We start from the raw sequence: 21,851 nt of genomic DNA on the forward strand, positions 1-21,851 counted from the left end.
CTTTTTCCTGCTCAGATGTTTTATTAAAGATTGCTTATATGTTTAGAATCTAAATTGAACCAAATTTATACATGTGTTACTGCAGTTTTAATGTATGTAATTCTTTTTAAGTTAGCCATCATTATCATTAACCTTCAACCTTTAATTCCAGCTAAAGTACCAACTAAACATGTGATATGCTCTGTCTTTTGACTCTTTAATACAACCAAATAATATGCATGTTAATTTCTTCCTCATGGCTATAACTGTACAGAATCATGCAGTCATCTTCGGCTAACAGCTTCTTTTATATATTTTTTGTTTGTTTGTTTGTTTGTTTGTCATGTGTATGTTTGTTTGTATCTTTCATTTCTATATTCCCTCTTTTTTTAATCAACTTTTGGAGATATACTCTCAGCAGTATAGAAATCGAGTAAGTCTTTTCTTCTCTCTCTGTCAGGAATAAAGTCCCTCACTTGTCCCTCTGTTCCATCTCCTATCATTTCTCCTTCACCTCACATTATCTCGTCTCCTGTGCAGTTCTCCTGTTTAGCATGACTTTTAATCTGCAACCTATTGTCCCCGTCGCAGATAGGTTCACTTAGCAAGGGTATTTCAGCCCCTGGTGTTCACAGGGTGGTACGGTAGTTGCGTCTCTGGGTACTTTCACAGTCAGCTCCTATGTGCATGCAGTCTTTCTCCGGTCATTTCGTTTTACACCTAGCACTGACACAAAAGTGTTAGCAGTAGGGATTCTGTGCACTGCAATAAAATGGATTTTACCTGGAAAGTGTTTCATACTTTATGCTATGTGTGTATTTAATGAATAAAGGATTGGCCTTTTAAAACAAACTATAGGTGATATCTAAAATATTTTACCCTGCCATGGTCTGTTATGATTTAAATGAATACTCCACTGAAACTTTGTCTTAGAAACTAATATTCAACCACTGTAGGAATGAAATCTGGCATTTAAAAGTTTGCATACTCTCCAACACAGAATTTTTGTTGATATACTAGCCAGTAGTCTTTATATACGCATACGTTCGCCAGCCATACTCTCACCTATTCCACTGCTAACACAAATACCTAGTCATCCAATCACATGGCAGCAACCCAAGATATTTAGGCATGTAAAAATAGTCAAGATGACCTGCTGAAGTTCAAACTGAGCATCCATCAGAATGGGGAAGAAAGGTGATTTAATTGACTTTAAATGTGATTTGAAAAAATTATGAACCCTCCTATTAAAGCAAAAATTACAGCCGGTCTGAAAGCAAAAGGTGCTCCAACCCAGAACTAGATAGGTGTAACTAATAAACTGTCTAGCGTGTAGCTATACTATAAACATGTACTATATATTCATTCTTCTGTAGTTTCACTTCACCTGTTTTTTTTAACCTGATCATCCATGCTTTCCCTGCTTTAAGTCCCACTAGGGGAGTCGAGAGCCTCAAACATTTCTCATGTCAGTGCCACAGTAGAGTGAATTTGATACATTAAGATAGATATTCAGTGGACTGTTCCTTTAAGCCCATTTTCCCTACTTTCTTCCATTACAAATGAGTTTTACATGTTTACATCACCACAATCTAATACAACAGACTTGTAATATTCTCTATATATGTCTCTGTGTTGGTGTTTTGTCTATAGTACTCTCCCACTATGAGGGCCACCTACCTGTCCATGACCGAAGAACAGAGGAGACACTTTGGAAATGACTTCCAAGCATAGACTTCCCTGTTTGCCCAAGGAGAGAAGCAGCATCGCATACCATCTACAAGACAGCAACATGCAGCTGATAGAAGACTCACAGAGGAAACTGTGTGGCTTCACGTCAGTCAGGACTCCAGCGTGTGGAGTCTAATGATAATGGAACAATATCTGTAATCTTCTCTCTGTTCTTTTAGCTCATTCATGACATTTCTATCCTTTCTTGGAGAACGTGCTAGACGTTTCCAAGAAGTGCTGTCAAACTTAACAAGCTCTTAATCTGTTTTGTCCTTTGATACCCTCACACGCTCTTTTAAACATATAAAAAAACCACACAAAAAAAGTTGTTTCCCAATAATGTAAAAAAGAAAGTTTAAATTCAGTTGAGATCTCTCTCTCTGCCTTTGAAATGGAGATGTGTACTAATTTTGACATCTTATATTTGAGTCTCCAAAGATAAAAGATGTGAACGCGATAGCTCATGCATCGTTATTTTCTATGTAGTGTGCTCCATGCGTGATATTCGTGAAGCACAGAGCCAGCACTGGCAGCACACAGCAGGAGTTTGTGGAGCAGTATAATTTATTTGCAGTCTCACACACACACACACACAAACACGCCTGCTAGTGAAGCTTTAGGAGTCTACAGAGACGAGACTACCTTGAGACCATGGCTTCTGTAAATAAGTTGTAAAATAACAGATTGTTGTCTTATTCTGTTTTATGTTTAAACTGTGCGCCATTTTTATATACTTTTTCTAGTTCTGTCCAGCAATACATAGGACCACTATTTTTTTGTATTTTCTAATGGGCCATTAATTCATACTCCCTGTATATCTAATCCAACTAATCCAATAAAGTCGTCATTCCTATTGTGATTCGGGAAGCTGTGCTGCTCTCTGATTAATGAATCCAGGTAATTACTTTCACCATAGCAAACAATCCAAACAATACATGTTTGTACCGACTAACGATGACTTTCTGTGTGGATTGGATATATGCCGTGTCATTAATACGTTTTGTGTGTTTGTTTCAGCATGTTGCACTGTACAGGCACAGAGAGTGGTGCTTAATTTTGTTTGTGTGTGTGTGTGTGTGTGTGCGTGTGTGTGTATGTGTACGCAAACTTCAGGGTCTAATCGTAAATTGAATAAACCAGCTTTGAGTACAACGCGATGAGTCTTAATTTTGTTTTTGAGTGTTCGTGCCTGAGATCATTAAGATCTCCCTGTGCATTTAACTGAAACATATCCACATGCAATTAGTGTATCATGAACTAGTGATTCCTAGAGTATTTTTAAAGACTGCTGAAAATATGTACAATTCTTCCCAAGTAAAGGATGAAGAGGCAGGGACCAGGGTTCATTTGTACTCAGTGATGAAATTATTCGATTTTGGTTTTTTGAGGTCAGATGTGAAGGTTTCTATGAGCACATGGCTATCCCATTTTTAGTGAGCTCTATATATTTAGTTTTACATATTTGTCACAAATCTAAATGTTTCATATCATCAACATTATGAATTTATTTATGAAATCCTGTTAGATTTACACCAGTTTGTGGCTGTTGCCGGGGTTCGCTTGAGCCCCAAAGCCTTAAAAAGGTCTTTGTAACCCTGTGACTTTATTTCTCATCTTTTCTTGAGTTTCTTTAGATCACGGCCTGATTCGTTGCTTTTTAAGATCTTTTAGCCTACTTCATTCTGTCAAACAGGTCCTTTTTTATTTTATTTTACTGTTGTTTAGCAGGTCTGGCAGTAATCAGGGCTGAGTGTAGCTCATGAAATTTAAATCAGCTTTAGAAAAAGTGTGATAAAACACACTTAATTTGTCATTTAACAAATCTGATTCTTGTTGGCAAAGGTGGCTCAACCAGTTATAAGGGTCAGGGCGAAATCACTTTTTCTCACAGGTAGGTTTAGATAGCATTTTTCTGTTAATGAATCAAATAATCATTTAAAAATACATTTTGTATTTACTCATGTTGTCTTTATCCAATATTAAAATTAGTTTTATGATTTGAAACATAAGGGACAGGATACTTTTTCACAGCACTGCAAGACTGAAGATATTTTTACCCAATAACCTAGAATTCAGATTTAGGAGGAAATATCACACAAATATCAGAGAGGATAAAATGACGATGGAAATGACGAAACAATGACATTTTATATCCCAAAGATCAGGTCTAGAGAAGTCCTAACTGCTTGGTGGAACTATACAATGGGATCTAAAGGGTAATTCTAGTTTAAAATATCCCTGTTACCTTCTTTTGGTTTGGTTTATTTGTTTGTTTTTAAAGACTATAGGTTACTTAGGTTGTTTAGAAAAGTAAAAATTATGAAAGTAAAAACAACTTACTTTAGTAGGTATTTTATGTTCCCCTTTCTGCTCATTTTCCGGCTTCCCCCCCCCAGCATTAAGCCGCTTGAAATTGATTGTCTAAAATAGTAATTGCACAATTTCTACAGCAGATGTCAGGAGAGTGCAGCGGACACGGTATCTCAGTAAATATTATAGAAGTTTAGTGTTTTAAAGATCTAAAGTTTTTTTCACTACCGATCATTTTCTAAATACGCTCTGTGGTTGTAAAAACAGCTTATGTTATTATATTTTTAAACTGCCTTTTCCCTTTCCCCCTTTTATGTATTTGTTGTCTTGAAACGGTCTTGAAACGGTATGGGGTTTTTTTGTTGTTGTTTTTTTTGTGTCCCGTTTGGATCTTTAGCCATCAGAATTGTTGTCTTAAGGCCAAGAAAGATGCCAAGCGGATTTATTTTACCAAGTGGATCATCATGGCCTTGCCATATTGGTCCATTTGATTGACCTTTATTATAATTATGAATTAATTTTATTCTCGGTTGCTACAAACGGGACAGACATGACTGGGGGATAGGACAGGGAGAAAGAATGAAAGAAAGAGAGGGAGAGAAAGAAAAACAGAGGGGAGAAGAGACGGTGAGAAGGGGGGGAAGAAAGAAAAAAACAAACAAAAAAAAAACTGGGGTCTGGGATGCGGGGCCTCCCTGCTACTGCAGATAAGGAGGTGGTCTGCTTGCCTCCACCCCAGAGAGAAGGGTTACATCTCCTGGGCCTAGGTGCGGCTTGCCCCTCTGAGGGCGGGGGTATCTGGACCTGGGATATAGAGTATGTTTGGGGAGTGCGACTGTCTGTGCAGTGTCTATTTGTGTCTGTCTACACGTTGGGTGAGTGCCGAGTATTTGGTTGTGCATATGGGGTGGGAATGCACGTTTGTGTCCGCGTGTGCCTGTTCGTCTGTGTCTATATGTCAGGTGGGGTCTTAGACTCAACCTCTCTGGGTACATCTCAGGCCCTCTAAAGTACGGAGGCCTATCTCCCCTCACCACACTCCCTGCCAGTGTTTGATGCCCTCAGACGTTGGTGTGTTGGTGGTCCTTGTTGTCTGGGGCTGGGCGCTCATGTATGTACCGGCTCACTCCTGGTGGCTGATTGGCAGGGCCGGGCGCCTGTGGCCCGGGTGGGCTCCTTCCGGGGGGTGGGATGCCCTCAGGCCTCTGGCCTCTGGGCCTGAAGCTCGGTCCTCTGGCACAGCTGGCTGCCGCCACTGCAACCCCCTCTGGCCTCTGCTCCGTAGCTGCGGGGTGACCTCTCGTTTGGGGCTCTACTCAGCTCTTTCCAGGAGGGTGGCACGGTTCCCCCCCTTTGGTGGTCCTCCTCGGGTCCTTGTACTCTGGGGCCTCTGGATATCTGGGGCCTGGATCTCCTCCATACCTGCTTCATACCCTGGTGGACGGGGCTATGGCTCCCCACACTCCCTAGCAGATCGTTACATGGAGAAACCTTTGGAATACAAGCATGCTGATCCACACAGGTATGCACACAGGTGTACACACGGGTGTTCACAGACGCGGACTACACCTTTCTTGGCTGCTGCCTCAAAGCACATTGTGCGCTGTCTATCTTGCGTGCTGCACAATATCGTTTATTATTTAGTATCTACTGTTATCTACTGCTAGCTAGTTTATTGTGATGGTGCTGGGGGTTTTTTTTATTATGTTGCTCTTCGTTGTTTGCTTTCTCTTCTGTTTTTTTTCTCCATACAGGTGAAACGGTGTCTTGAAACGGTAATTGCATAACATTTCCACCAGATGTCAGCAAAGTGACACAGAAAGGGTATTTCATACAGAAAAAGACATTTAAAAAAGGTTACCATTTTCCAACTATTCGCGTCCGTAAAATGTGTGATATTAGGATCACAGATCTATCTGAATGCACAATAACTGGTTTGGATAAACGCATACAGCCATTTAAAAATATTCACCATTGTTTTAAAGGTGTTTTAGAAACTCTCCAAAAGATTTATTTTAAAAATACTTAATAATAAAGGCACATCCAGTCCAATAACTGATAAATGCTCGTTTAAATGTGACTTTTTGTCTACTTTATTGTCCTTTTGAAATTCAGAAGCGTTATAAAATGTTAATATGACCCAGGTTGCTATGAAGCACTTTTACAAGGTACAGAGGGTTATGTTTGTATTTCCTTTACAATCATTGTGTAGCCTAGGATAGGAAAACTGGGAGTACACATGCCATGCCATATTATTTATTTATTTATTTATTCACCCAAAGCAATGAAAACCCGGACGAGAGGGTTTTATTTTATAATCGGATGTACTGGTGTTTACAGTAGCTGATTTGATATTGCCGGTGTTCCGCGAATCTCCAGGGACAACACAGCACGCGCGAACGCAGACGCGCGCGCGCGTAAACACAGGACACGGAGCGGAGAGGAGCGAGGACAGACACAGAGAAGTGCGAGTAGCAGGTGAGCTGTTGCTGGTGCTGCTGTTACCTGCCGCTACCTTTAACTCTTTGTCTGGCTAAATTATTCCCGTGTTTCCCGACCCGCTGCGTGGAAGATACCCACCGACGCGCTCTCGAGGACACAAAGAGGAAGCGAGTGAGAGAGTAGAGTCGGTCGGTAGTTGTAGGAAAGCTAATGTCGTTGAGTAAAAACGACTCGAAGAGATTGTTAGCTCGCCAGTCGCGCTTGTTACTACGGACAAGCTACAGCCAGTGAGCATTAAAGGCAGAACCCGGGTATATTAGTAGATGTTAGGTGTGTGCGGTGTGCTGCAGGTGCTTTTTTTTTCTTAAAGAGTAGGTGGCATGCAGGTAGCGACGGGGAGCGGGATGGTCCAGTGCCCCGTTTTCTGTTGATGCTCGCTATCCTTCAGGCTGACCGAAAGTGAACATGAAGGACACCGGAGAGTCAAAGGACCACCAGCTAACTGTGAGTTTCAACCTATGCTTTTTTTTTAATGATATTTTTTTATTGAGCTCTAACACCTTTATTAACTTTGTCAAATGAGTTCGCTCTGTTGGTGAGTAGTAGAAAACCATCACCATTTAATACAAACAAGCTCATAAATTTTCTGCCAGTTAACTGAACACTCGGTGATCACTTCATTAGAGTACACCTGTAGGCTGCAGTCCTGTGAAGTTTGCCTAAAAAATGCCTGTATTTTTTGTTGAATGGCATATGCACTAAAAGGTGGCTTCACACTGGATACCAAATACCACCTTTTATATATAAAAAAGCAAACAAACAAACAAAAAAACCCCATCCTATTCACCCCTAAGTGAGCTCGGCATTAAAACATATAATTTAATTAAACTAAAATATATTAGCGGCATCATGGACTTAGCCTAAGCATAGTTTATTTTTAGGTTCTTGTTCTTCTTTCTAGTGGTTTCTTCTTGAATTCCTAACCATTTAAGCTGATGGCGTTTATAGTGAATGTTCAATTTTCTTTTATACCACCTGCATTGCAGCCCTTACCTGAATTATTGAAGTGGCTGTTTCAGTTGCCCGGCCTCTCTTGTCCCCCATGTAATACACCTTCTACATGGTGCTGATAGAGAGAGGACCTTCTTATTTCTATTTGTTGCCTAGGTGAATCCAAGGTGGATCCACATCCACTATAAAAGCCCTTATATACATGAACGTCATAGCACATTTGTTTGAATGCATATGAATGCAGCTCATGTGCCACCCCTGTGGATCTAACACACTGCTGGTATTGCTACACTCTGTTTTCATCCTGTTTTAATTCAGTCAGAGCTTTTCTGCTGATCTCTAAATCATGCAGACAGATTTAGACTAACAGTAGGAGTCTGAATGTGCATAATGCTGTCGTATTACAATGCTCCACTCATTAAGCTGTTATGTGTCTGCCAAGTGCCAACCAGTATTCATAATTTAGACTCTAAAACGACAGCTCTGCATTTAAAGTGATATTTTGAGTTTCCAGTTTACCTACCCTGGTTGAATTGGGGTTGTGAGAGAGAAAAGACTTAAAAGTTAGAAGATCCTGCATTTTTCCTAATTATTAAGTTAAATGGTGAAAAAAATGTGTTTGACATTTGAAAGATTACTCATGCAATTTATGTGTTTCATTTTCATGAATTTGGGTTATTACTAGGATACATCTTTTACAACTCCCTTAATGCAATATAGCAGTGTATCATAGTTCCCCTTCCTACTTATATTCGCACATCTTTATTATTCTAAGTCACATTTCATCTTGAGGGATTCTTTTTTTTATCCTGCACAAAGCCAATCCTGAGCCGTATTGAACATTACTCACCTGCTTTCTTCATTCCCAAAACCATTGTAATGTTCAAAATCAGCACAGCGTGCGCTGCATCTGATATATGAGCCAGTTTTTTTTCTTATAAAATGCTTTTCTGTTGAAGCACTCTAACAAGTGACATTAAAGCATTTGTAAAAATTCAGTTGAAACTACAGATAAAACCTTAGACATGTTGTCTTATGTGCTGTCAGTGTCATTTTCTTAGATATGATGTCATGAAACCGAACATATCCAAGTTGATTACATTCAGAGTTTGCTCTGTTTGCTGCAGGTTGCCTTGAGAATCCGACCCCTCAGCGATGCTGAGCAGGAGGAGGGGGCTACAATCGTGGCCCACAGAGTGGACGACCAGGTGAGACATTGGTCTTTTAATTTTTCATTCTGCATGTGAGTGAGTGATGGGGTGGCTTTGTGTGAAAGAGGGATACTGTGTTCCTTCCTGCTTGTCATGAGACTGCACAAATAAGGTGCCTACAGGGACCTTTGCAACATCAGCATCTCTTTAAAAAAAACAAAAAAACAACCTAATTTATAAAGCATACATCATAATGCATATGTATATGAATGCTGCAAGATTCAGACTCAAGTAATAAAAAGCTCCTTAAAGGTCTTAGACTATGTGCTTCATATATTTTAAAATTTTCACCTTTAAGATTTATTTAAAAAAAACATTACACGTGCGGTTTTAATGTCACTTGCTGTAGTTATAAGGACTGTGACACTAACAAGCACTAACCCAATAACATAATTAAAATCAACTTGTACTGGTCTGTCAGCAACTTCAAAGTAGCTTCATCAAGTCATACATTGTAAATACTGACATATGCTTGTCGGAAAGAGAAACAGGGGTTAGTTTTAGAAAGTAATGCATACAAAGGTTAATGGTAACTGTGAGTGTGTGCTTTGCACTAAGTCATGTATACGCACCACACCAAGTCGTCTTGTAGATTTAAAAAAAAATAGTTGGTGTATTGTTCTGCTTTTTGTTGTACAAATTAAATCAGGTACACATGTTTTAACAGAAGTGTGGTGCAGTTTCCCTCTGGTATCTTTTAAGTCCAGAAAAAAGTATCTCTGAAGTCCAGTAGTGCCCACACAGTTGTAACATAAAGACTGTGCCGCTCCAATTACTGAGGTCTTGAAAAGGTCATAAAAAGCATTGATTTTGATTTTCATAATGGTGCAAGAACTTTGTGACGTGAATGGCAACAGAGAGACGCCTAGGGCAGCAAGTAGTAATTATTTCTATTTCTGAATCTGTCTGATGCTTATGAAGTATTTTTCAGCCACCTAGTCATTGGAAATGAGTAGTTCACCAATTAGCAGTGCACTTCTTCTGTAGTGTCAGACAAATGGACAATGGACAAATGCTTATGCCTATTTTTATTCCACTAATACTTTTATCTTGCTAACTTAGCGCCTACATTAACCATGATGCAATTTGACAAACAGTTTAATTGGAAAGTCTTTTTCTGTTTTGCTGTTTCTATAATTTGAATTTCTTTGGCTTTTACTGTTGGTCTGACAAAACAACACATCTGGCTTTAATATGAAAACAGCCAGTACCGGCAGCCTCATGCTTGGTTCTATTTGTTTCCACTGTGGTCTTGTTTCAGTTTTCCACCAACTTGTTTGACATTACTTTCCAACTTATTTGACAAATAAGCAGCTTTGAATGGAGCTATTACACTAATTGTGTTTTCCATTAGAGTAAACCATGACGAGAATGACTCAGAATGAACAGAATGTAGATTGGCTATCATGGCCATAGCTGTTCCCCATAGCAATGAGTTTTAGGCATATTTCATAAACTACAACCAAAACTTGATTTTTCTATTCATTTATTCTGGCAGTGGAATAGAAAAAGAAACTGGACTTGGTTTGCCGTCATAGACCAGGTGGCCTTTTTCCCAATGAGCATAGTATTTAATGAGGTTGCTACCATGTGACCTTTCATATGAGAAGGACACATTGCGTGTGCAAGTCCCTTGAGGACCATTTTCACCATTACGCCTCACATTTGAGCAGGTCCCTCTTCGAGATCATTTAGTAGATTGTGCAGTGGTGATGACGGTAGTGCAAACGATAATGAACATCGTGACTGGGAACCTGCTGAGGTGTCTCCTCACGTAGTGTAGGCTGATTGAGGCATTTGTAGGCCTGCTGGTGGTGGGAAGCTTCTCTTAACCAAGACAAGAAAATTAACAGTAGCAACAGATGACTCACCACAGTAAAACAGTGAGAAGTGTTTGTGGAGAATGCTATATTCAATAAAGGGTATGATTAGTGTTTTTTCATGCTGTTGAGGGAATTTGCTAGAAACTCATTATCCACGACGCTGGTATATCACTTGTTTTTCTTAACGTAAGTAATTTAATCACAGCTTAAGGACAACATCAGCACCAGTCTGGCATGACATCATTAAAATTGGCTTGGACTCAGGGGATTAGTGCATAACACCAGGAAGGTAGATATGGTGCTGACACAGCCACTATAATAAGGCTCAACCAAACCTCAGCTAGAAAAAAATGTTTCCTCTTCAGCTTGACTCAGTGTGTTGATTTCACTCCTGAATACCACAGTACATAGTTTATTATATCTGAAAGTGCTGATGTGTGGCGTCTTTGAGGTTATGTCAGGTTCACTTGTACACGTTCACAACAAAGGATTAGTGGAGCTTACGCTACACACTTGTTATCGAGACAGTGGGATTGTTGGGATCTGTTTTTTTACCTGTGGGCTTACCTGGGCTGCCTTGACATGAATGGAGGAGATATTGTGAGATAAGGTCACATCCTCACAGTGGATGTGGTGGGATTATATTGCACGACAGGGCTGAATCTGTTTACCTGTAGCTGTCACTCCTGTGGTAGTCATCACATACAGAGAAATAAAGAGTGATGTCTACACTACATCTTAAATCCTTTATAGACAGCATATTTTTGCAAGCAAACAAGACAGTGCATATGTTACTTTGTTGGTAAGATGGTAAACATATGGCCCAACGGTAGTGCTCAGACAGATTAGCAGAGGGCTGGTGGCTGACTCGACGGACTGGACCAGAGTACCCAGATCTGGCTGTCCTGGCAGAAAGCAGACAACTTGGAAGCTGGCTAAGCCTGTGGAGATGAGCTCATTGGATGAGTTTTAGCTCAGGTTAAGCCTTGTGCCACCTGCTCTTTTTCTCTCTCAGGTTTACTCTTCCCCCAGAGACAGCCTGTAGGGATCTTCATGGACCACCTGCTGCACTTACACTTAATGGGCTTTTCTTGTCCTTGAGTAAGTAGTAAACTAGCCAGAGGTGTAGTGGGTAATATATGTGAATGGGATCTTAAATGTTGCAGGTTTTAGTCACTCAAGAGCATAATAATCTAGTGAAGTTTCAGCATAGAAAAGAGACTTTTATCCCTATCAGAAAAGTAGTGGTAATTTATCTGACTGTACTGTACCATCACACCATCACTGCCTGACACAATGGTCATTGGGAAACAAAGAAACCTTGAATTATTAAGACTGGCTACTTTCAGCTCTTTCACAAGGGATCAGTATAGCAGGCTTCTCCACACATTTGATCTTGAACTTTAACTTTACCTTCCTGATGCAGCCTCCTCTGGGAGGATTTATGTCTGCTCCCGGGACTGTTCCAGATAGCTTTCGTTTGTTAGGTAAATGTGTAAACCACTACATTATGGGACCACTGAACTAATGCAACCGGTGTAGCCTCTAACACTATGGACATTGAGAATCAAAGAAACGTTGAACTGTTGAGGGAAAAACTAAATAGCCTAATTCAACTTAAAAACAATAATTTGGCATAATTTTTACTTCTAAAGAGACTATTCGGCATATCTGACAATTGGACATAATTGTTACTTCTAAAGAGAATGAGAAACAATTTCAAAAAACTAACCTAACAAACAAGCCTAGGTGTATTCGTCTTTGCTAATGATGATATAACACAAAAAAGATAACAGCTCTTGCCACAGATGATAATATAATTCCTATGGTCTGCAAATATTTTGTTTTTTCAGACAGGTTCTGGTGAGTAGCAAAAAATAATGTAACACATCAACTTTTAAATGCTGTTGGAAACCAGCTTTTAGAGTGCCATGTGCTCTCTATTTTTAAAAAAAATATTTGTGCTTCAGATTTCTAATCAATAGTTATTGACATTCACATACTGAACATCACTAAGAAGAAACTGAACCTGCAGCAGACAGTATTTCCATTACCATCTTAATGTAATATACAAACAGAGGTGAGAGGTCAGTCCTTAAGAGGCTAGCACTAAGGCCATGTTTACCCCATAAGGTCTAAAGATGGTCACTCAGCCTTGTGAACATAATTACTTAGGACATTTTCACTTAACAAAGTCTGATGTGACATTTTAATGGTTAAACTAAAGTGGTAGGTAGAGTCATTGAAAATACATTTAATTAGGGATGGGTATCGTTTAGGTTTTATCCGATATCGGTGCCAAACCGGTACTTTTGAAACGGTGCCGGTGCTTAAACGGTGCTCAAACCGGTGCTCAAACCAGTGCTTAAAGAATGGAGAACACAAAATTGGTCCTAAAACCTCTCATGTTCAGCTGGTTTTTTTTGTAAAAAGATAACAATGTTAGCCTTTTCTGCAGCTATAGGGCATATATGGTATCACTCTTAGCTGGAAGCAGTGCTTAAACAATGGAAAAAACACAAACTTTGTCCAAAAACCTCTCATGTTTAGCTGTTTTCCACTTTTTCTTTGGTCATTTTAGTCTTTTTGGCCAAGGTGAAGGGAGTATCTGCCATCAAACAAGAAGACAGCTGCATGTAACTACGACGGTGTTTGCTAGTTCACCTTACATGCATTAATTTAATAACGTGGTTAGCCTACTCAGCGTAAATTACACACGAACAACATTAAGCTACTCACGCAGAGAAGAACGGCTGCTGCTGCCATCATCATCCGTCATCATCAAAAAAAAAAAGAAACAACGAAAATCAGCAAGCTGAGGAACCCATTTCAGTTGAAGTTGAGATGAAGGGTGTCTTGCAGCCTCTAAATAAACAGGTGGGATAACACATGCTGTTAAGTGATCAGGGATCACCACCTATGATGTGTCCTTGTCCGAGAAGAGAGAGTAATACGTAGCACTTAGCTAGCTTGCCTATAATAGTTTAGACATTTGTCAGACACAGGAGTGGAGACATTCGCTCTGGTGCTTTGTTCAATACAACCTAAAAGTGACCATACCATACTAGGTGTCCTCAGCATTACATTTCATTGAACATGGGAATCTCAGTCAAAGCCTTATTTCTGTGCCTGTGTCCGAATTCAAGCACTGCAAAGGAGGCATCACCCTGTGGCTCTCTTCAGCAATTCCACTTTACAAGCTGATTATTTTTACAGAGTAAATTAAGAAAAACCTTTTGCACAGATCCCTTATAAATGTGCAGTTTATATAAAAACTGAATCCAGTTTCAAAGGCAGAGCCAGAAAAGGAATATCAGGAACATTAGTACATAAATTCATATACATGTATGTAAAAATATCTTTTAGTAGAGTTGAGTGTTTGAGTCACGCACCATGTGTCTTAGCCTTTGGAGTTGTAAGGCAAGTTTTTGGCCAGGCTGGTCTGTCAGCACACAGAGGGGAATGCTTTATGTTGAGGCCTCATCTCCATAGAGACACCTAGACAAGGTCACGGCCATTGTTTGTTTTTGTTTTCTGTTTTTGTTTTTTTCATTTCTGTTCCTCAAAATTACAGTCCAACATTTGTGAGAATAAAGGAAACGTTTTGGAAGAAGTTTACAAAAACTGTGGATTTTTCCTTGTTGCTTTTCAGTCAGCAGGTGAATTGTCTGCATCAAATACGTTCTTGCATTCATTAGTGGAACATCTGTACAGCTTAGCTTGTCTGTGCTTTCTGCACTGCATTTCATGGGTATGTGCAGGGATTCCCATGTACTTATATATCGGGTGTTCTAAAGAAAATTCTCAGGGACAGGTTTTGTCTCTCATGTTCATCTTTATCCTGAAGAGAGAGAATGTCAGCCAGAAGGCAAACAAAAATGTAACCTTTTACCTCCTGCTTCCTTTGTAAAGATCACATCCTTTGAGACAATCAGCAGCATTCAGCTTGGTCCAAGCACAGGTCAACGTCATTACAGTATGCCCATTAACTGGCAAATTTTCTGCCTTTGTGAACTACGAAGCACGTAACCTCAAGTGCTCAGTATAGAGTTTCCGACATCCTCTACGCTGGCCTGTCAGTGAAAGAAGATTCAAATTGCCTTCGCATTAGAGACTGTACTGTAATTAGCCCGGTTTAAAAAAGCAGCACCCTAAGAAAACAGTGTAGTGTAGATTAGAAAAGGTTTGCACTGCAGAATACAAAAGTGCCAGCAAACAGAATGCTACATAGGACACTCAGTGACTGATAAAATTGGTCAGGTAGCCATCCTGACATTAATTCAAGATTCTTTATTGTCACTATGCAGTCACATAACAAGCTTCTGTGCAGTAGCTCTTAGCTGAAAACAAACAGTATTTAAAACACAAACACACAATAGGAAACTAGTAAGACTGCAGGATTAATTAAAAATGTGGAAAATGTGATTCTATATGTAGCATGCTTACAAGTCTCAGTGCCATGCAGAAGATATACTCAATAAATATGCCTAATTAACTTGCTCCCTTATTGTTTCTCCACCCTCTGTTAATGGAAATGTTCTCTCCAACAGCACATTTGCTAGCCTATTTCTAACAAAAACGGGAAAAAATGGCACACTTTGTCTAGGTGGAGTGTTTTTATGAGGCAGACTGTTTGAATAGCTTCACAGCTGCAAATAGCATACAGCGAAAGTGCTAGGCACAGGAACTGAACTTAAAATGGCAACAGTGGCACCACAGAGAGCAGAGGAAGCAGTTTGGGCCAGACGTGGAAAGTAGACCTACTTTTTTGTTTTTCTTCAAATGTGGGTTAATGTGTCAATCCAAATAGACAGCCTGTTCCAGAAAAGTGGATAATCTTTGCTTTCCTTATTCTCACACCTGACCTCGAGTTAGCTTTCTCACTACACCCTCCTTTGGATCGTGCATGTTTGCGTGTGCTGTGAGTGATCCCTCTCAGTGCCCTCTCATCATGCGCTCTCTAAAGGCAGGGCCATAGATGTGCTCGCTTTAATAGGTGACAGGCAAGAATTTGTCCATTGTGGCAAAACTATTAGGTAAAAAAGCTTTTACACAATGGCTGAGATAACTCTAGCCAGAGCTGAAAAAGCAATAAATTTAAAATATCAGTTGTGGAAGAGTCAAATTTTTGAGTGGGAAGAGAAACAAGTATGCCAAAAAAGACTGAGGGAAATAAAAATAGGAAGAAAAGAGATTGTATTTGAGATGGACAGATTTTCAGCTAACCATTACAGGGTGTTTACAAAGAATTGCATGCCTTGGGTATTAATGATCTAGTGGGAACCAGTCTCTATGGGGGCTTTTACCGTATTACTACAGTCATAACAACATGTTGTCTCTCTGGTGGGGCTCATCCATGAGACTGCCTTTCCCGAAAATTGCCTACATTGGACAATTAAAACAAGAATCAGAGGAAAATGTTCAATCATAGCACTGAGTCAGAGAATAGAAAACTTACCTTTTCTGCAAGGATGGTAATTATGAAAAGGTGATGTAGGTGAGTCATGTCTCCATTTATTGTGTAGCTTTAAGAGCTGCACAATAAATGTATTATATATAAGGATGGGTATCGTTTAGGTTTTATCCAATACCGGTGCCAAACCGGTACTTTTGAAATGGTGCCGGTGCTTAAACGGTGCTCGAACCAGTGCTTAAAGACTGGAGAACACAAACTTGGTCCAAAAACCTCTTATGTTCAGCTGTTTTTTTTTTTTTGTAAAAAGATAACAATGTTAGCCTTTTCTGCAGCTATGGGGCATATATGGTATCACTCTTTTGTGTTTGTGTTTTTTAAATAATGGAAAAAACACAAACTTTGTCCAAAAACCTCTCATGTTTAGCTGTTTTCCACTTTTTCTTTGGTCATTTTAGCCTTTTTGGCCAGGGTGAAGGGAGTATCTGCCATCAAACAAGAGGACAGCTGCATGTAGCTATGATGATGTTTGCTAGTTCACCTTACATGCATTAATGTAATAACGTGGTTAGCCTACTTAACGTAAATTACACACGAACAACATTAAGCTACTCACGCAGAGAAGAATGGCCGCTGCTGCTGCCATCATCATCATCCGTCATCATTTCTGCTACACTGGCAGGGCTAGGGACCAGGAGTCTCCTCTTCAGGTTCTTGGGGGATGTTGCTAACTCCGGGACCGATAACAGGCACCACACCCGCAGAAGATGTGCTCGGTGTGAGGTCTCGCAGCAAGCTATCAAATACGGTGCATTTCTCGGCTTTTAAAAAAACACTATGCGTCACCAGGTTCGTCGTCAGATTTGAGGTGTTACCTCCTTTGCACAGTATCACCTTAAAGCACTTGTTGCAATGTGAGTGAAGTTGAGTTGCCCCCCCCCCACCTTATTCAAATCCAACAAAAGTGGTATCAAACGTTTGTGCTACCTTTGTGCTGGTTTGTGCTGCAAAAATGTTCTTTTGTGCCGCTATCATTTTAAAGATATTAATAAAAATTTCTAGAGGTCACCGGAGGTCAACCAGCCCCCCCGTATTAATGGAATCAAACAAAATTGGTGTCAATCAGTTGTGCTATGTTTGTGCTGCTAAAATTGTAATTTGTGCTGCTTCTGTTTTAAATATATTAATGAAAATGTAAAGGTCTAAGGTCAACCAGCCCCCCCACATTACCCAAATCAAACAAAATTGATGTTAAACGTTTGTGCTACATTTGTGCTGGTTTGTGCTTCAAAATTTTTCGTGTGTGCCGCTATCATTTTAAAAATATTAATAATATTTTATTATTAATATAATAAAATATTCCAGACCAAAAAGCACCAAAATGTGCACTGCTTTTTGGTCTGGTTACTACCGTTTATGTCTGGACCGGTGCTGGTACCCATCCCTAATTATATATGATGAAAATATCATTTTTATCACCCCTAAACCATAAAAGCCTGAAGGGGTATAGTCGTCACCCAACTTTGCGAACTTGATTAATTGAGAGGGAGCTGACGTAGGATTTTCAAATTGATACCATAGAATCTACTGGGTGGATGATGACCACTGATAACGACCGGTATTTTTTCCTTTTAATTCAAATACAATGGATTTTTTAAAAACCCTTTCATTTGCATTGTTAAATTATTAAGTATTACCTAGGAACTCAACTGAAAATCCAATATAGAGTAAGCTAAAAAACTCTGGTTGATTTAGTACAGTTGTGCTTCCTGAGCTCACCCAGAAGCTTTTAACAATCTAATTTGCATACTGACATTTTTAAAGGATGTTCAATTTAGACAGTTTGTCAATTCCAAACTCCACTTTAGTTTTTTTTTTGTTTGTTTGTTTAATGAACTCAACACTTTCATGGGGCTGCTTACAGTTTTTCTTTTGCCTATACCTCTTTAGTACATTCAAGCTTTCAGTTAACTTCAAAAAAGAGAGTGGAGTGTATTTTTGAAACCTTGGAGAAAGTTGATTGTCTGCCATGCCTCCAAAAAGGACTTGGAAGAAGTAATGGTTTCTTTTGTGTTTTACACGGACAACATCTCCTTCTGTCATGTCATGATGGTAGCAAAATTCACTGAAAGGCTGAAAATAGCATGCTGTCGAGCACCATTTTGCTATTACTGTCATTATGTGTGAACATGGGTGTGAAGTTAACTCAGCTCTGTACTAAATGGACCCTTGCACAGCTTGCTGCTGCCTTCATCTGGAAGGATCCTCCAAAGGCCATTACTCACCAACATGTTTTTTCAGCTTTTATTCTATTATACTAGAAAGAAGGAGAGTCATCTTACTCCTGTGATAATTCCTTTTGATAATTGTAACAGTCATTACAATGAAACAAATGAGGAACAAATAACAAAGCAAATATACACACTTAAAAAAAATGAAGTTATTTTACACTGTTTGTTTGTCCGGTCTGTTTATTATTAGAGGTTAATCTGCTATGGATGATCCACATCATCTTTGTCAAAAAGCAGAACATCAAAGGTGTAAATGGAAAAATGCCGGCATATTTATATCTGAAATCCTGGCACACAGAAGACTTTTACCATTTATAATATATATATATATATATATATATATATATATATATATATATATATATATATATATATATATATATATATATATATATATATATATATATATATATATATAAAGGAATGGAGAAATCTGTGTACAGGTCAGTTTTAATTTTTCTGATTTCAATTGGAATTGATTTTCATTCAAATGTTTCCTTTTTATCCTAAAGAAATAATCTTAAAGTTGACTCTTTAAGTTCTCCGACACATGATAAATGTGAAGCTAGATGTTAACCCATATCAACCTCGGAATTGTAGCTTGTTTCTGTGTAGTATGTGTTTGAGTCTGCGTCTGTGTGTTATTGCCTGGATAACTGGTGATTGCCCTAGTTTGTGTGTTATGTCAGACCTCCGGCCCTTGGCCTTGAGTTTACTTCTGGCCTTTAAAAAGCCACCAGCCTCTGGCACAGCGCTACTATGGGTTTCTGCCAGCTGGTGTACTCCTGGATGTTTGTTTGTGATGGTACCACGTTGTCATGTAATAGCTTTTCTGGTAATCAGCCTAATTACCTCTTGGCGTTGAGTTTACTCTTTTGTCATTGTCTTCTGTTGGCTTGCATGTTATCTCCCAAACATGACATTTTTAACACAAGAAATAAAATAAAAGTGGTTAATGGGTTGATTGTTTTATTTTAGAGTATAATTTATGACAGTGTGAAGATACTTGACATCTTCACACTGAATTGTGATCTGGATGTTTAGTGAATTGCTTTTTTGGATGACAGATTGCTGCATTGTTCTTTCAGTCCTTTTTAACAATCCGTGCCTGTGCTGTTTAATAATGCATCTGTGCTATATAAAAAAGAAATGATGGGAGTGATGAGTGAAGCGAGGAAAATTGGAAGTTTAAAAGGGACAAAATGACGTAATTTCTCTCACCCAATTCTTCAGCTTAAAAGACGTCTTGCTGCATTGTGCAAGAGGCTGAAAGTACTATTGCGTGTATTATTGAACATCTCAGTCGGAATTACATCTGACTGTAATGATTTGGCCTTCGTTAGCCACGGCCAGACATCTTATATAACATCAAATAGAAGAGCAGACCTTGCTATCAGGCACACTGTATCAGGTATACTGTGATCCAGCACACACCTCCAATCATAGAGAGCCTCTGAAACGGGATATACAGTAGCATTGTTGGGGTGCAGAGGGCAGTGCCGAGGGTTTCTATCAGATAACCAGCTGCAATTGTGCCCGTTGGATTTTCCAAAGCTTTGGTTGCGTTGCTGACAGAGCAGCTTGAAAGGTTGCCTTGTAAAGGTCACAGCTTAGACCCGCTTGCATTCTTTTTCTGATCTCAGTCCTTTTATTCTTCTTCAGTATTCTTGACACAGCATGTAGATGGCATTGTTAAGCAAATCTACTGTTATGTGATTGTGCAGCCAGAAGATATTAGCAGGGACTACTGAAATACACACAGAGAGCAGAGTCGTCACACAGAGATTAATACATTTATTTCATATTCTGACGGGTACCTGTCCTTTAATAAATAAAGAGATGAATACCTGCATGACAATAAAAGGACTGCATTGTAGACCTAATGTGGCTGGCATTTCCTTTTTCTGCCAGTGGCTCAGTTGAAGTCAGCAGGGAGAGTCTTTAAACATATTAGCAGCTCTATTTTAGCAGACATTTCAACTGCACTTTTAATTTATCTGTCTCCTCTCTGGAGGGGAGAGGGAGGGGAAACTGAAGGACAAAGGAGGGGGGAACAACTAAGCTGTAGTGCCTCTTCACCTCACTGTACAATACCTTGTGCAATACTTTTTGTAAATAGTCAACGGTGCAAATAGACCTCAATACTTGAAATGTGCAATTCACTTGTATTTTTATTTTTATTCCTATTTATTCTATTTATCCCCTTCGTATATTTTATTTATATTTGTCTCTGTATTTATATATGTGTGTGTATGTGTGTGTATATATATATATATATAATATTCTGTAACTGTAACTTCTGTCGGTGCTGTGCTTCTTGTCATAGTGGGAAAGTTCTTTCAGGGTGACCACAATCTATCACAAATACATCTTTTCAAAGCATGCATTACGAACTGTTCACATAATTTCCTTAGGGATTAATAAAAGATTCTGATTCTGATTAAGGGATGTTACCTCATCAACACTGAAGCCAATTCACTCTAATTCAGACAGCATCTTAACATTTTTGGTGTCAGTTCTTTAGATTTCTCATCTGTGCTATCTTTGGTTATTGCGTCAGTTGTTGCTGCTTCATTGATGTATAAGGTTTTTGTTAATTAACCTTAAAATATCTCACAACATTTCATCAGGTTTTCCTTAATTTTACCTGCTAGCAATGCACTACACCAAAGCCTGAAAATAATTATACGATTAGTACAAGACAGGAAAAGGGTTTTGCTTCTAGTGTAGTGTTTTCAGATTTTGCTTTGTTATTTTCTTAGTGACCCTAACCATTATCTAGGTGTAATGAAATAGTGCTTAGAAAACTGGTTGATCTCTAGACTTCTGACTTTTGTTTCCCGTCTTGGCAGCATTTTCCATTTGGCACATGATAGGGAGAAGCAACCAGGGCTGGCTCGCTAGTGAAACCGCACCACATCCAGGCTTTGAATTATAGATCTACGGTGGGGGCTAGCTGTGCTATAGTCAGCAGGATGGCCAACCAAGTCAATCCTGCTGGTGTAATGACCCCAACAGCAAGTCTTGTGGATCATCAATCACATCAGCCAAGAAAAGCACCAGGCAGCACTGCTCCATCTCACCACACTGTTTATTGCAGGTGTATAGATAATGCCATCATGCTAATTGGGTTCATGTCGCCTCATAAGCAAGCTGTTGTCGGACTTTGGCTGATCCTTGAGATACTATAAATATTTTATAGCCTCTTTTTTTCTTAGCCACCGTGTATAAATTCACGCTCTGACCATTTTCTTTTTGCCAGCCTCCGAGGTCAAGTTAAAATGAGTCACGCGCTGCATCCAAATGAAAAGTGGCTGTAGCATGTGATGTCCATTGTGGCACCATGATTAAAACTGCTAAAAATGACACCATGCTTGTAGAGGCTGTCAACCAGGAAATTGCTTTCCTTTTCACTTTGTGCTTTTCTCAGGCGCATCGGGCTTCTAGCCCACTTGTGTCAAAATTGATGTCTCCTTCAGAGGTGCCCATGAATAAGTCAGCAGCCAGTGAAAAGGGGCGATTGGTCCTGGTAGAAATAGCAACAAGAGCCAATTTAGAACTGAGTGGAAAGTCTTGTTTTGACGTCAAACATCTAAAATTGTGTCTTTCCGGATCTTTGAAAGATCATGGTTTGACCACT

General features: G+C 39.3%; 2 protein-coding genes across 7 annotated transcripts in view; both read left to right on the top strand.

Moving 5' to 3' along the window:
* ttyh2 (tweety family member 2) overlaps window positions 1-2,862 on the top strand; it is a 70,667-nt gene extending 67,805 nt beyond the window's left edge. For 2 of the 4 annotated variants that reach the window (XM_080305022.1, XM_026178243.2), the window contains 2 exons: window positions 386-412; window positions 1,633-2,862. In XM_080305022.1, the coding sequence (XP_080161148.1) occupies window positions 386-412; window positions 1,633-1,713 (108 nt within the window). In that variant the 3' untranslated portion in view covers window positions 1,714-2,862. The remainder of the gene's footprint in view (window positions 1-385; window positions 413-1,632) is intronic. The other 2 variants (XM_080305023.1, XM_026178244.2) reach the window with 1 other exon arrangement.
* A 3,386-nt stretch (window positions 2,863-6,248) lies between these two features.
* kif19 (kinesin family member 19) overlaps window positions 6,249-21,851 on the top strand; it is a 41,038-nt gene continuing 25,435 nt past the window's right edge. For 2 of the 3 annotated variants that reach the window (XM_026178246.2, XM_026178247.2), the window contains exons 1-2: window positions 6,505-6,966; window positions 8,601-8,681. In XM_026178246.2, the coding sequence (XP_026034031.2) occupies window positions 6,928-6,966; window positions 8,601-8,681 (120 nt within the window). In that variant the 5' untranslated portion in view covers window positions 6,505-6,927. The other variant, XM_080305021.1, reaches the window with a different exon arrangement.

Source organism: Astatotilapia calliptera, chromosome 8, assembly GCF_964374335.1.
Source record: "Astatotilapia calliptera chromosome 8, fAstCal68.1, whole genome shotgun sequence".
NCBI lineage: Eukaryota > Metazoa > Chordata > Actinopteri > Cichliformes > Cichlidae > Astatotilapia > Astatotilapia calliptera.